Source organism: Myotis lucifugus, unplaced genomic scaffold, assembly GCF_000147115.1.
Source record: "Myotis lucifugus unplaced genomic scaffold, Myoluc2.0 scaffold_136, whole genome shotgun sequence".
NCBI classification, from domain to species: domain Eukaryota; kingdom Metazoa; phylum Chordata; class Mammalia; order Chiroptera; family Vespertilionidae; genus Myotis; species Myotis lucifugus.
Genome location: NW_005871184.1, coordinates 2,912,767 through 2,927,246, shown reverse-complemented (window position 1 = coordinate 2,927,246; position 14,480 = coordinate 2,912,767). Strand labels below are relative to the sequence as shown.

Sequence of the window (14,480 nt, the reverse complement as noted above, 5' to 3'; positions counted from 1 at the left end):
GGCTTTTCAAGTCTGAAGGCTATTGAAGTGTGCACACAGCATCTCCCTCCATCGGAAATGTACTCTGAACAGTAGTGCTTATAGTAACTCAAATGGAGGTAAAACGATACCCAGTTATTATTCATTCATTCACAAATACTTATTAAGTTCCACTAGAGTGCCAAGCTCAGAGGCTATAACTGTGAACAAGATAAACTGAAGGCCTTGTCTCTGGACTCTTGGAGTTTACATTATATTAAATCATAAACAGACAGCAGTTCTCTAAATAAAACATAACAATTGCAACTGAAAGAAGCAAAAATATTCAAATTGATTTTCTCTTAGTTATGAAATTCCTTCAGAGAGCTCCTTCTGATGATATTTTTAACTTTCCTTAGTCTAATATTTACATTTTAAATATTTCTGTATTTTATTTGGAGTTAGGGAATGAGAAGGGGTTGGAATTTTTCATGACATGCTTATTTTAATATTGCTTTTGGTGGGGAGCGCTCTTAAAATTCTGTTGCCATGGAAGACTAGGAAACTGGTCTGATAAAATGTAAGCTTATCCATTAGCAATTCCTTCTAGACTTTCTCAGTTAAAATTTTTGTGATTTATTCTCTGTCTCATTCTATTCCTGATTAGTGGTTGAAATGGGAATTGCAGTTAGACTAACCTGAAATGTAGAACACCAACATGGAAATAATGAAGAATTGGCTGTATGATCATTGTGGGACCTTACAGACACCTAGCTGTGTCTGTGAATTAGCACGTTCAGAAGCATATGGCATTATTGCTTTTATAATTACATTGCTGTTGTTTTTAGCATATTTTCTTTTTTTTGTTACAGAGCAGTGGTTTGGAGTTACTATTTAATCTCAGTGCTAAACAGACTGAGTTGACTATCTGCCCCCTTCTCCCCCCCATTTTTTCCTTTATGAAAATGAAAACACAAAGAAATGTAAATTTCATTTTTGGGAACATCTAAAATTGGAAACCAAGAGCATTTTTATCTTAAACATTTTTAGTAATATTATATTGCACACAATTGGCATAGAAGTGGGATATATTCTTTGTAGTTATACTTTAAATTTTCTCTTCATTAGAAGTGAAGTTTATGTGTTTATTTATGTAAATAACATAGACCATTTTTTTTTCTCAGAGACAGTGGGATTGGTATTAAGAGATCCAGATTTAAATTATGTTTTTACCACTTGCTGTGTGACCATAAATTTAACTGCCTTGGAGTTCATGTTTATGTTAAAGTGGTAATAACAATACTAACCTCAAAGTGTTTATATAAGGATTAAGATAATGGAAGTTTAAGTACCTACTACTAAAAAAGATTAGTTGGTGCTTAATCTTAGATACAGACATTTTCTAGTAGATTTGTTATAACATCAAGGGCAGGGGGAAACCATCAATGAGTCATTGGGAGACAGAACATATTAGTATTCATTATTCTGAAACTACATATTGTTTTGTGGTCCCAAGCAGTTCAAATCATACCCATGGCTCTAAACTTTCTGACATTAATGCCCAGTTTCATTTAAATGTCCATTACATGTAAGTTACCTTAGTTATTTTTATGCTAACAATATTATTTAATGCCCAGCCGGCATGGCTCAGTGGTTGAGCGTCGACCTGTGAACCAGGTGGTCAGGGTTCAATTCCCAGTCAGGGCAAAATAATATAACAATATATTTTAAAAGTGTTATTTAATTATTAGTAAGAATAAAAACACAGTTTACCTCATAGCCCCTGTGATCTTTGTTTTACCTTGTTCCTAGGTTCTCTATTGGCTTATTATAAAGGTATGAGGTGTGCGTGTGGCAATATATGTGTTATTACATACATATTTGTATTTTTATCTAATATGTACGCTATTTCATTAAAAATTTTAAATATGTTTTTATTGATTTCAGAGTGAGAAAGGGAGAGGAACAGAGAGATAAAAATATCAATTGTGAGAGAGAATCATTGATTGGCTGCCTCCTGCACACCCCACAATGGGGATCAAGCCTGCAACCCAGGGAATCGAACCATGACCTCCTGGTTCATGGGTTGACGCTCAACCACTGAGCCACAGATGCCAGGCTAATATGTAGACTTTTACATATCATCCTCTTCCTATGCTGTACATTATCCTCCTTTTTATTTTATCAAAGAGATATAATTGCAGAGGATTTTATGAATTGCTACATGTGTGCTAAAGAATAAAAATGATTTTCAAACTTAGTACAGAATGCAATTAGTTTTTATAGAAGACAGTATGTACCTGCCAAGTGGGTACTTTGAAAATGAAATTGTTTTTGATTGTGTGAAACTGCTTGAAAATGTGATTCTCCAAAGCTTTCTTTTTCTTATGGCAAGAAATCAGGGATATGCGAATTCATTATAATTAATGCACAAGAAGGCTGGTCCTTCTTTTTCGTCTTTTTAAAATCCAACACTTAAAAACCCAAAATTTCTTTGGACCAAGAACAGTTTTAAGTATGCCCTGGATTTCAGATTGGAAGTGCCTGCTAGTGGTAGCTCCGAGTAAAGGAATCACCACCTGCACAAGTGATAGCACGCTTTAGGTATCCTTGTAACACACCTTTCTGGTACAAGGAGACATTTTCCTCTGCTACCTCCACTCACTCAGGACTGCAGTATCATGAGTTTACATTATAAGATAAAATTCTAAATAGAAAGCACTGGTTTGTTCTGACAATGCGTCTTATTGAATGTCAGGTGCAAAATATCCACAATAGACCCTTGTTAGGGACCTGTTGTATAACAGCTTTTGGGTTTGCTAAAATGCCACACTCAGATTTCTGATTCCCAGATATAATTTGGTTTGTCATCTCTTTTGGCTCTCGTCCTTGCCTTTTTGAATTGGGTGGTAGGTTTCTGGAAAAGGCTAATTAAACAGTGAGCTTCCAAAACAAAGTTAGTTATTTACTTGATAGCGTAGGTGATGATTTAGAGGAAATGCCAGGTATGATCATTTTTGTCTGTAGATGTGGCAAGGATGCTAATTTACTGATTTGCGTGAGATAGGACTGTTTGAAGCAGTAGCTTGGGGGAGAGCAAGGTTATCAGAATGGCCACTCTGGCTACTTCAGCTTATATAAACCCCTTTCAACTCTGATTCTGACTGAGACACCCTTCGGTTAAGATAACTGGTTTATTTCGAGCAGTAATTCTCAAACTTTAGCATGTTTCAGAATCACTTCCAAGGTCTGTTAGTGCCCGCACTGCTAAGCCCCATACCTGGAGTTTTGATATAGATTTGGGGTGAGTCCCAGGAGTTTGCATTTCTAACAAGTTCTCATGTGGTGCTGATGCTGTTGGCCCGGGGCCACAGGTTGGGAATTGGGAAGCATTTGTCTCTGGTTCAAGGTGTGAGGGTGTAGGGGTGAGGAGTTTGTTAGGGAGGGAGGTGGGAAAAGATTGAAGAATGCTGATCATCTTGCTTAGGGTTTACCTAAAAGTGTTGACTTTGAATTCTTCTAGTGTATTATAAAGTTAAACATTAGGGAATGTTCCTCATTTTACTTTCAAATAGTACTTTTATTAATGAGAAAAGTTAAGGGTAGGAGGGACAATAGAGTTGATTATTTCTTAACACTGGCCTTCTTTTCCCCATCTGGTTCCTTCCTCTTCCTTGGACCTGTGCCTCTTCTGTCCCCATATAACACAAATATTGATAGCTGTCTTTCAGAAATGAGAAATGATGAGACAGTATATGAGGTTTCTTGGAAAAGTAGTGACATCAATTCAGATTACCATCATAATAAAGACCTTATTCATTTGGCTTCTACGTATTCAGATTTTGCAGCAGTTAGGGCAGTTCTTGGGTTGAAATGTACCTTTGCAGTATTTCCAAAGCAAATCAGTGAGTGAGTTTAGGATATTGCCCAGGAAATTTAAATTACTTAATGAAAGACTGCTTTCAATTTATTTCAGTACTTCCACTTAATACGATTGCTTTATAATTAGAAATTAGTCTTATCTAATCGCTTACCTAAGCTACTTTTAACTTATAATTAGTATTTCTAAGGCTTCATTGACGTAGGAGTATAGACTTTAGATTTCTTTACTTTAAATAACTGGTTTTGTTTTTAAACATAAAGTGCAAAATTATATCTGCTCCTTACCTTGGGGCATTCGTGTTTGTACCTGGTATTGCCTGTATCCAGTGGTGTGCGTGCAGTTCAAAGAAGAAAATGTGGCCTTCAAAGAAGTTCTTTTAATATTACCCATAAAGCATTTTTTCAGCTCTTCCTTTGAAAAATGCTCTGTGCTCAAATTTTCCTAGAATAAAATAACCCACCAGGTAAAGGCTCCCAGAGACCTAGGACATGCTTACTCAATGAAATGCAACGGAGCGGAAAGCATCCTGTCTGTCAGCCCCAGAAAATTGTGATTTTCCTGATCTAGTAGTTAAAGACAATTATATAATTTAAAGAGCTGCTGGCATATACACATTAGATTATTAGGAGTAGCTTGCAATATTTTGTAAAATTCTGTGTTGAAGTTTTGACCGGAAGGAATTAAAGTCTGTAATAAATAATTTTTTGGAAGCAAATGTGAAGCTGTGTTGGAACTTCTTTTTTCCCCAACCCTTGTCCTCTTGGTGTGAAGACCAGCCTGAGTCAGACTATTGAGGATTAAGGATGAATGCATTACTCAGCACCCTGCAGGGGTGGGTCAAGCACCCTGGCTTTGAAAAGTTCCTCTTTTGCTTAGTAAGCCTAGAGATTTCAGGCCAACTGCAGAATGAAAGTTCAGTATTATTAACACAGTCTACTTGAAAATGGTCTCTCACTCTTCCAGACATCCTTCCTCTCTGTGGTTGTATAACAGTGTCTAAAATCACTGACTGGATTGCCAGTGGATATTACCTACAGCAGCTATGTTGCCCGAGAGCTTGGTCCCCCTGAAGCGTTCCTGATGGAACCATCCTTTGACTTGAATATGGAGTTTGGCATGTTAAAGGGGAAGAAGGGACACACTTATTTTAGTTTGGCAAATGGGAATGCAGGAACTAAGGGGAGCCTGTGATAACACTATTTTGAGGCAAAGAATGGGGATTCTGGATCAGATGCCTACTAAGGAGAAATAATTCTTTTTTAAAAAATATATTTTTATTGATTTCAGAGAAGAAGGGAGAGGGAGAGAGAAATAGAAACATCAATGATGAGAATCATTGATTGGCTGCCTGCTGCACGCCCCCTACTAGGGATTGAGCCCACAACCCAGGCATGTGCCCTTGACTGGAATTGAACCTGGGACCCTTCAGTCTGCAAGCTGACACTCTATCCACTGAGCCAAACCATCTAGGGCAGGAGAGATATTTTGATTAAAATGTTAGCTAGAGAAAGGAACACAGATAGCTTTTTGTGTTGATTGGAATGAGAGATGTCCTAGAAAGGACTGCAGGGGCCTGGGAGAGAGGACAGTAGGCCTGAATCGGGGGCCAGCTCTGCTGATAGGAGAAAGCTTGGCTATGCAGGGGAGAGGAAAAGGAAAGGACACCTGGTAGGTTAGGACATGTGTGAAAGGGCCGTGACAAAAACCAAACCAAACCAGGAGTACATTTGTTTTTATGCCTATTGTTTTTGATGTTTCTTTCAAAGTGTAACTTACCTTAAAATAGAGACTGGCAGTCAGACTTTAACAAGTTATGGGAGATTTTTCATACTTTCCATTTAACCGTGTCTGCACTCCAACCTTTATCGTAGCTAAAGCATCATCACCATGTCCATCATCATCTACTAGTGTTGATGAAATATACAACCAGAGTCTCTGTGCTTTTGAGAAGAAGTCTTTAATTAGAATTTGCTTTTGTTTTTCCAGGTAGCCCAGCCCTGACCCATAGGAATCTGACTTCCGCCAGTCTGAATGACATTTCTGATAAACCTGAGAAGGACCAGGTAAGCAAAGAATTCTTGCTCCTTTGAAATGTAAAGCTAAATGCATATCTAGATGATGCTAGGAAAATATTAGAAATGATAGTTCCCTGACTGAGAAGAACCAATATGTGTAGATGAGGTTTTTGTACTTTTTCTGAGGGAAGAGGAGGCTGTATGTGAAAGAGATTTGGAGTTCAGAACCCAAGAATTAGAGTCTTGACTTCAGCCTTTATAGATGTAGTCTCTTGGGCAGTTTATTGTAACTATAGTTGTATTAGCTTTAAAATAGTAATAATAATCCCTACCTCAGGGTTGTTGTGAGGATTAAATGAAACACTTTATGAAAAAGTGCATTGATAAAGAAAGAACTAAAATTCTGGCAATTGTTCACTCTTGGGTATATTTTTGGCAAAGGTAGTGTAGTTTTGTTAGCTGAAGATTTGTCTGTTAAAATACATAGTAGGTAGACTATTTGAAATGTAGAGCAATTAGGGTTTGAGTCTCAATTTTCTTTCTTTTAAAAAAAATATGGTAGAAACTGGGCCATTTTCCAGTTGGGAGAATATCTGGGGATAATAGAAAATGGTGAGCAGATACAATTTTGCATTGTGCAATAAAAACCAAAACCAGTTGTGTGGACTAAGTGGGTGAAATTTTTACCTGAATAAATAAATCTGAATTGTACATTTCTTCTTTATGAGGATGCTTCTCTTTAACAACATTTGTAAAAAGTACAGGGAAGATGAAATTCATGTTCTTTCTTGTAAAATAGCATTTGGATTCTTCCTTCTTCTCACCAGTAGCCCCCTAACAGGGCCATTATCATCTTAGACTGTGTTGCTAGAAAAGCCTTTGGTGCTAATTCCTTGTCTCCATTTTCTCACAATTTAACACTTTGTAAAATATTGCCCTTCCATTTCTCCCTTGGATTAAAAGCTTGTAATGGCTTCCTATAAAGTTAAGTTCAGAATTGCCTGTATGACTTTTAAGATGCTCTGAAATCTGATGTTATCTTTCTCATCTTAATTTATTTTTGTTCCCTAGAAGAGGGATGTTTTGCTTTGGCCAGGCCTAATTTCCTCCCTCTTTACATTGAGATTAATTCTTAACTCCTAGTTCTACTCCCCCTTGAAATGCTAATGTGGATAGCCCTCCTCCCCTCCCTTTCCTGCCTCTTGAAATGATGGGGAGAAGATTATTAAATATGGAATACAGCAGCAGAAAAGGGAAAACTCAGTCCACTAGGACTTATTGAGAATTTCCCTCAACACTATTTCGCACATCTTGGTTCCATTCAGTATTTATCAAACAACATCTATATATATAAAAGCCTAACATGCTAAGTGTCTGACCATTTGGTAGACCACTCGACCAGTGGCTATGATGGGCACTGACCACCAGGGGGTAGACGCTCCGACTGGTAGGTTAGCTTGCTGCTAGGGTCCAGCTGATCAGGACTGGGCGAGACGGGCCAGACAAGCCCCGGAGCCAACCTTCCACGGTCCCTCCCTGGCCTCTAAAATATTTTTTCTAATTAATTTCTTTTCAGTGTGCACGAATTTGTGCACCAGGCCTCTAGTTTTTAAAATAATAGTTAATATTTATTTAGCATTTATTATTGGCCAGGCCCTAAGCTAAGAATTTATGTGTGCCCATAACATGTGGTTGGTACAAATGAGGAAATTTAGGTTTAAAAAGATTAAATACATTTTCCTAAATGGTGATTTTCACTAAAGAAGCAACAGGGAGTCTTAGAAAAGACCACTTAAGGAATGCTCCCTAGAAAAGTACTTGGTTAAATAAAATGTGGGTGTCAGGGGCTCAATAGCCATGGTTTACATTATAGACTTTTAAGGGCTATTAAGTTGAAAAGAAAAAAAAATAGAACTATGGGGAACCAACATAGATCCACAGTTTTTACATGTTATATGTGATTGTTTTCTTTTTACAAGTATATCAGATATTAATTCAATAGCATCAACTTGTTCTGGCTCTTGATTTTGATTGTTGTTCATACTGTATGGCAATAAAAGTGGAGAAGCCCTAAATCTATTTCTGATTCCGTGGGGAAACTGAGAGGAACAGTAGTAGATTAGCTACGTGATTGTGATCCAGGTATGAGATGGTGATTGATAAGAATTGTGGTACCTTCATTCTTTCATTCCTTTAACTAATATTTGATTATACAATTATGCTATGCCAGCCTCTATGTAAGGTATCAAGCAACACTAATTATGAGGTTTGCCGGGGGTCTTGATTCTAGATGAGGCAGAGTTAGGAATATCTGGTTGACATACTCTTTGAGGAAGGCTTCCTTTATTCGGGACAGTTCTTCTTTGGCCAGGAATTTGTCAATAAGCAGCTGATAAATGCTGAGAGAAATTTCTTACCTTCTTGAGTCTCTTCATATCTGGGCATGTGCAGAAGAAATCCAATGGTTTCAGAGGTGTCCTGCACAAGATTTTGCATTAGAAGAAATAGGCTGGACATTATGTTCCCGGGGTGTTGATTTTACTATAAAACCTGTGTGATGTTGTCCTTGAAACCAGAATCTTTGCTGACTATCACTAGCATCTCATATTTATGAAGATTCAGAGTAAGATGAATCCAGGGAGATTAAATTCAGGGGTTTAGTTCTTTTTGTTTTCAAAGCCTGGAAATGAGGTTGATGAGGATATCGTTATAAGAGCAACTATCCATCTCCATTTATCTAATATACTAGTAACAGCCATACTTAATGCAATGAGCCCTTTATCCTCCCCCCAAAGAGGAAGAAGCTCTGTTCTTTGCTTCCCACAAAAGGATTTGAAGAGAAGCTTTGTGACCGTCCCATGACCTGTCTATGACCCAAGGTAGAGTAGGAATTCAAGCTATAGTTCCAGTTTCTATTACCACTATTTCAGTAACTTCAAATACAAAGGTGCTAAGAAGAAAATGGGCTTGCAAAGAAGACGAAGCTATGGCAAAAAAACACAACAGCACAACAATCCTGGGCTTTTATTATTTTGAACCTGCTTTTTTCCTCTCTCTTTGGGTAGGAAAAAAGGTTGCCAGGCTCAAATTTGTTTTGAAAAAGCTTTTATAATTAATTAGCCAGTGTCCTGGAAATGATCTTGGCAGTCAAGTCAAACTTGTTCTGTAGGCTTTTCCAAGTTGGCCCCAAAAACTTTCATCCCACTGGAACTAAAGTTTCTGATTGACTGATTGTTCTGCCTGGATACCATTTGAACAGTTGCGATGGTGCCTCCCGACTTCCTGGAGCTATGTGACTTCTCAGTAGCACAAGAAATGGGTTTAACGGTCAGAGTTATGAACAGGAGCCGAATTTCTCATTCTGTCAGCTACATCGTGACAGAATTTGAGGGCATGTTTTTTATGAGATTCTGTTTTGGGAAAAACAGAAGAAACAAATCTGTGGACTGTACTTTTTCTCTCTGGCTCTGCCAAGCCTGTATGCTGATGATTTCAGTAGCGCTGCCCTGCGGAGAAATAGCTTAAAATAGTTAACAGCAGAAGAAGACCATAGCCAGAATTTTGGTGATTCAATGCTTCAGCAATATTCCAACTTGGATGTTTTATTTATTAAGCAGAAAAACACCTGGGAGAAGTAGATTTAAAAAATACATCTGGAACTCATCTACTTGTAAATCAACATAAATAATATCTTCTATTTTGTTGCTATGGACAATTTTTTCTCCCATTATCCAATTATCTTCCCCAATTACCTTATATTGATTAGTTTTTCTTTCCCCTTATATTCGTTCTCTGTTCTTTTAAAAGCATACAGTGTGGCTCAGTGATTGAGTGTGGACCGATGAACCAGGCAGTCAGGGTTCAATTCTCAATCAGGGCACATGCCCGGGTTACTGGCTTGATCCCCAGTAGGGGGCATGCAGGAGGCAGCAGATTAATGATTCTCATCACTGATGTTTCTATCTCTCTCTCCCTCATCCTTCCTCTCTGAAATCAATCAAAATATATTTAAAAAATGTACAAGTGTGGTGGGTGCTTATCAAACATAAATGGATTTCATTCTCATTTTCATGTGGGTTTGGAATTAGCTGTGAGGATAAGAAAATCCTTCTCATCATGTTACTGCTTAGCCTTAACTCTCTGGTGGAAGTGCTGTGCTCAGTGTACAGTGACTTTAAAAGGGCTTGACATTTCTTTTCCTGGGTTTATCAATAATGCAATAACACTTCACAATTACATGACCAACCTTAAGTGAAATTGCAGTCCACAGATTGCAGCAGATGTAGTAGTCGTAGAAATACCTCACAGATTCTCAGGGAGAGACTTGGGGCTCAGATCCTTGGAACTTCTTGTCTGGTTATCACTTCCATGATACTCATTACTTAGCTAGCTTTTCTGAGATCCTATCCATAGGTCTTCTGGTGGAATTTGGCCCAAGGTTAATTTCTAAAGTGTATTATAATCATTTTTAGCACTATCTATTGCCTGTTATCTTTAAATATACTTGGCTGTCTTGATTTCTATTTTTGAAGACTTAGTCTTTTGCAGAAATCGAGCTGAATGTAAATACTTTGTCAGAGAGTAAGAGGATGAAACCATTAAGCCATGTATGAGATTTGAGACTGCTAAGCCACAAGTGCCTTAAAATGAAAATTAGAAACATATTGTGATTAAACAACCCCGAATCCTTTTCTAACACATACGTAATATAGGAGCAAGTCAGCTACATTCAGCTGAGATGACTTTTCATCGTTTTGAAGATTCCCATCCTAAGGTTCACATAAAGGTTCCTTGAACATGAATAGCTATTTTTATTTTTTAAAATGTATCTTTATTGTTGAAAGTATTAAGGATGTCTCCTTTTTCCCATTGACCCCCTTCACCGTACACCCCACAACCACCCCAGCCTTCACCACACTATTGTCTGTGTCCATGGGTTATGCATATATGCATGTAAGTTCTTTGGTTAATCTCTCCCCACCCACCTACCCACCTACCTTCACTCATATTCATCAGTCTGTTCCATGCTTCCATGTCTCTGGATCTATTTTGTTCATCAGTTTGTTTTGTTCCTTAGATTCCACATATAAGTGAGATCATGGGATACTTGTCTTTCTCTGACTGGCTTATTTTGCTTAGCATAATACTCTCCAGGTCCCTCCATGCTGTCGCAAAGGGCAAGAGACACTTCTTTTTTATTAATAGCTATTTTATTCACAGTGGTAGAAAAATGTAACAGCACCTCCTTTTCTTTTTCATGGCTCAGCCAGAAAGCCTTCTAATTCACACTGGCAGTCTCGCTCCACTCCCCAGAGAAGGTGCAGTGGCGAAGAAAGGCTCGTGTTTTCCGAGGTTAGGATGCTTGTCGTTAGCATGTGTTCAGGGACCAGTGAAACACTGCTGTACCAGGAGGAATCACTTCCGTGAGGACAGAGGCGTGTTGTGAAGAGGAGGTGGTTACAGTCGTCAGATGCCTTCAGTCCCTATAGTTTTCATAACTGCAGTGCGCTTCCTTGTGGTTCAGTGGCTACAGCTTTCCTTCGCCAGGCGTCCGCGGTGGGAACTGGTGTGGGCATTGCAATGATTATCTTTGGTGTCCCTTTCCAAGGGGATTGGCTTGTCACTTAGGTAATCAACAGAACTGATGGTTGTCATCATCTTTTCCCTTTCTATAAGAAATTTGACTTTATATAACTTCTCTCCCACCTGATACTCTCTCCCATATTCTTAAATAATTGGCAATCAGTGGTTATTTGTAGTGTTTGAGACGCACCAGTATACTGATTTCAAGAACCCAGGTTCTTGAACCTATGTCCCAATTAAAGTTGGGTCAGCTGAATTTTCCCATTGTCATAATGCTATTCTTCCTGGAAAGCCATTTATCTGGATCAGAAGACTAGCATTTCTTTAAAAACAGCTTGAAAATGAACCAGATAAGCCTGTCTGAAGTCAACTAAGTTCTATCTTGCATTTTCAGTAAGAAAAAGAGCAGTCTTTTGTAAACTTTAGCACAATGGTTTTAAGTAACTGTGATGGTGCAATAAATTGGAACTTCTAAATCACACCATTTCTGTATGCTGCTTTGATTTAAACTTCTCCATTCATTCAAAAAATATGTTCTGTGCTAGAATGGGTTCCAGAGGTGAACGAGACAGATAAATCTTTTGACTCATGGAGCTTTCCTGCTTTTGGGGGACAAACTGACAATAAACATCAAAACCATATAAACAAATGAATAGGATACGTTTGCACAATGATAAGTGCTATCCTGAAAACACAGCAAGATAATGTGCCGAGGTACAGGAAAGCTGGTTTCGGGGTGTGTGTGTGTGTGTTGGGGGTGGGGGGTGGCTAGGCAGAGAGGAGAAGACCAGGGGATGAGGTTTCTATGCTGAGCAGAAAGCAAGAGGAAAGCCAGGAGGCAGGAATGGTGTAGTCAGGACATAAGGGGGAGGAGAAGAAAGTCTCTGGAGCGGCTGCAGGAAGGTGGCAGGTGTGCAGAGGTAGTTTCTTAATGCATCTGCCATAGACGTCAAGACCTTGCTATCAAGCAAAGGAAGTTCTTCTGTTCCACGGAAGTATTGTAAGAGAGAAAAAGAGTTTCCTAGTTAAAGTATTTTCCATGTATTATTGATTAGATTAAATTATTAATTGATATTAATAAAATATTTTAATGCACTAATGGTAGACATAGGCCAATGAGAGTAGTGTGCTTGAGCTTTTAAGTGATTGCATCTATACCTCCAGTTCTCTTTTTTTGTTTGTTTGTTTTGTTAATCCTCACCCAAGGATATTTTTTCCATTGATTTTCAGGAAGAGTAGAAGGGAGGGAGAGAGTCAGAGAGAGAGAAACATCGATGTGAGAGAGACACATCAACTGGTTGCCTTCTGCATGTGGCCCCACCAGGGCTGGGGATTGAGCCTGCAACCGAGGTACATGCCTCTGACTGGAATCAAACCTGGGAGCATGCAGTCTGAGAGCCAACACTCTACCCATTGAGCCAAACCGGCTAGGGATCTCCAGTTCTCTTGAGGTTGCTGTTGGCTGATATCAGGCGTGACCTGGGTAAAACACATGACTCATGAAACCTTCACTACAGGCCTCTCTGAGGAGCAGTGACAAGCATCTCTGTCTCCATTGTTTAGGAAGGGGCATTGGGGGTGTAGGAGGAGGACAGAGCAGCTGAGGTGGGTCCTGACCACATTCTTACCAGTCCTGTGAAAGAATTGAACTCCAGGAGCACTGCAGGACATTCAATTCAACATTTAATAAATGGCGTGGCAGGTTTTAATAAAAGGAATGTCCTCCCCCCCCCCCTCTTTTCAATAGGTAACATTCTGCCATATTCCTATACCATGACTATACTTAGAATACAGGGAGGGGCAAAGGTAGGTTTTCAGTTATAAGTATGTGAAACACAAAGTTTATTCTTATCTTATTATTTATTAATTATTGTATTATTGTTCATACAAACCACTGTAAGCCTACTTTTACCCCACCCTGTATAATGCAGAGTAGCAGAATGCCATCAACATTTATCTTTTTTAAAATTAATTAATTTTTTATTGTTGACAGTATTACAGATGCCCCTGCCTTGCCCTTCTCCACCCAGCCCCCACCCCATCCCAGGCCTTCACCACATTACTGTGTCGATGGGTTATATATATATGTATCATCAATGTTTATCGTTGATGGATGTCTACACTCAGGTCATATGTTACCTACTCTGACTGAGAACTCATTAAAAAACAAACTTTCTCCCCTTGTAAGTAGCAAATTGTTATACAACTAGAAAGTAGCAATATCTTATGATGAACATTCTAAGGGCATAGTTTAAAAATCTTTATAACAAGAGTTATAAATATAGACCTGGAATTGTTCTTTACCTACTTTTGCAACGATTTTCAACCTTTTCATTTTCTGGCATACATAAACTAACAAAAACATATATATATGTGTGTGTGTGTGTGTGTGTGTGTGTGTGTGTGTGTGTGTGTGTATATATATATATATATATATATATATATAATTTTTTTGCTGATATGACAAAAAATAAGTATAAATTTGATTCATTCACACTGGATGGCTATTGTTATGTTGTTCTTTTTTTTAATTTTGACAAACTAAGGGAAAAGAGATTAGTGTCCCTGACTAAATAGTCAGGCAATGCATATTTTAAAAATTCTTGCGGCACACCGGTTGAAAATCATTGTAACATGTTAATATCTGATATTTTTTAAAACTTTAGCTCTTTCTGATTCAAAAGTATACAAAATTGCTACAGAAATTCAAACAAAGCAAAGATGAATAACATAGAAGGTGAGATTCTCACCTTCAAAATAACCACTAACAGTTTGATGTAGTTTTCTACACATAAATATTTGCATATTTATTTATATAAAATAAAAATAGCATAATTTTGTTCTGCAAAAGAAACCAAACAGAATGTCATGAATATCTATATTCGTCTTCTTAAAGACTATATAGCATATATGAATCATTTTACTTAAATGATCTATTAATAGATATTTGATTACTTTCATTTCTTCGCTGTTACAAACAAACCTTTAAGAAATATTCTTATTGTAATTTTTTTGCATTTCTTCATGAATATTTTCTGGAG

At 38.0% G+C, this 14,480-nt stretch overlaps 1 protein-coding gene across 1 annotated transcript in view; it reads left to right on the top strand.

The window, feature by feature from the left end:
• SLC4A4 (solute carrier family 4 member 4) overlaps positions 1 to 14,480 on the top strand; it is a 329,830-nt gene that overhangs the window by 189,707 nt on the left and 125,643 nt on the right. The window contains exon 7 of the mRNA XM_006094401.3: positions 5,828 to 5,904. Coding sequence (XP_006094463.1) covers positions 5,828 to 5,904 — 77 coding nt within the window. The remainder of the gene's footprint in view (positions 1 to 5,827; positions 5,905 to 14,480) is intronic.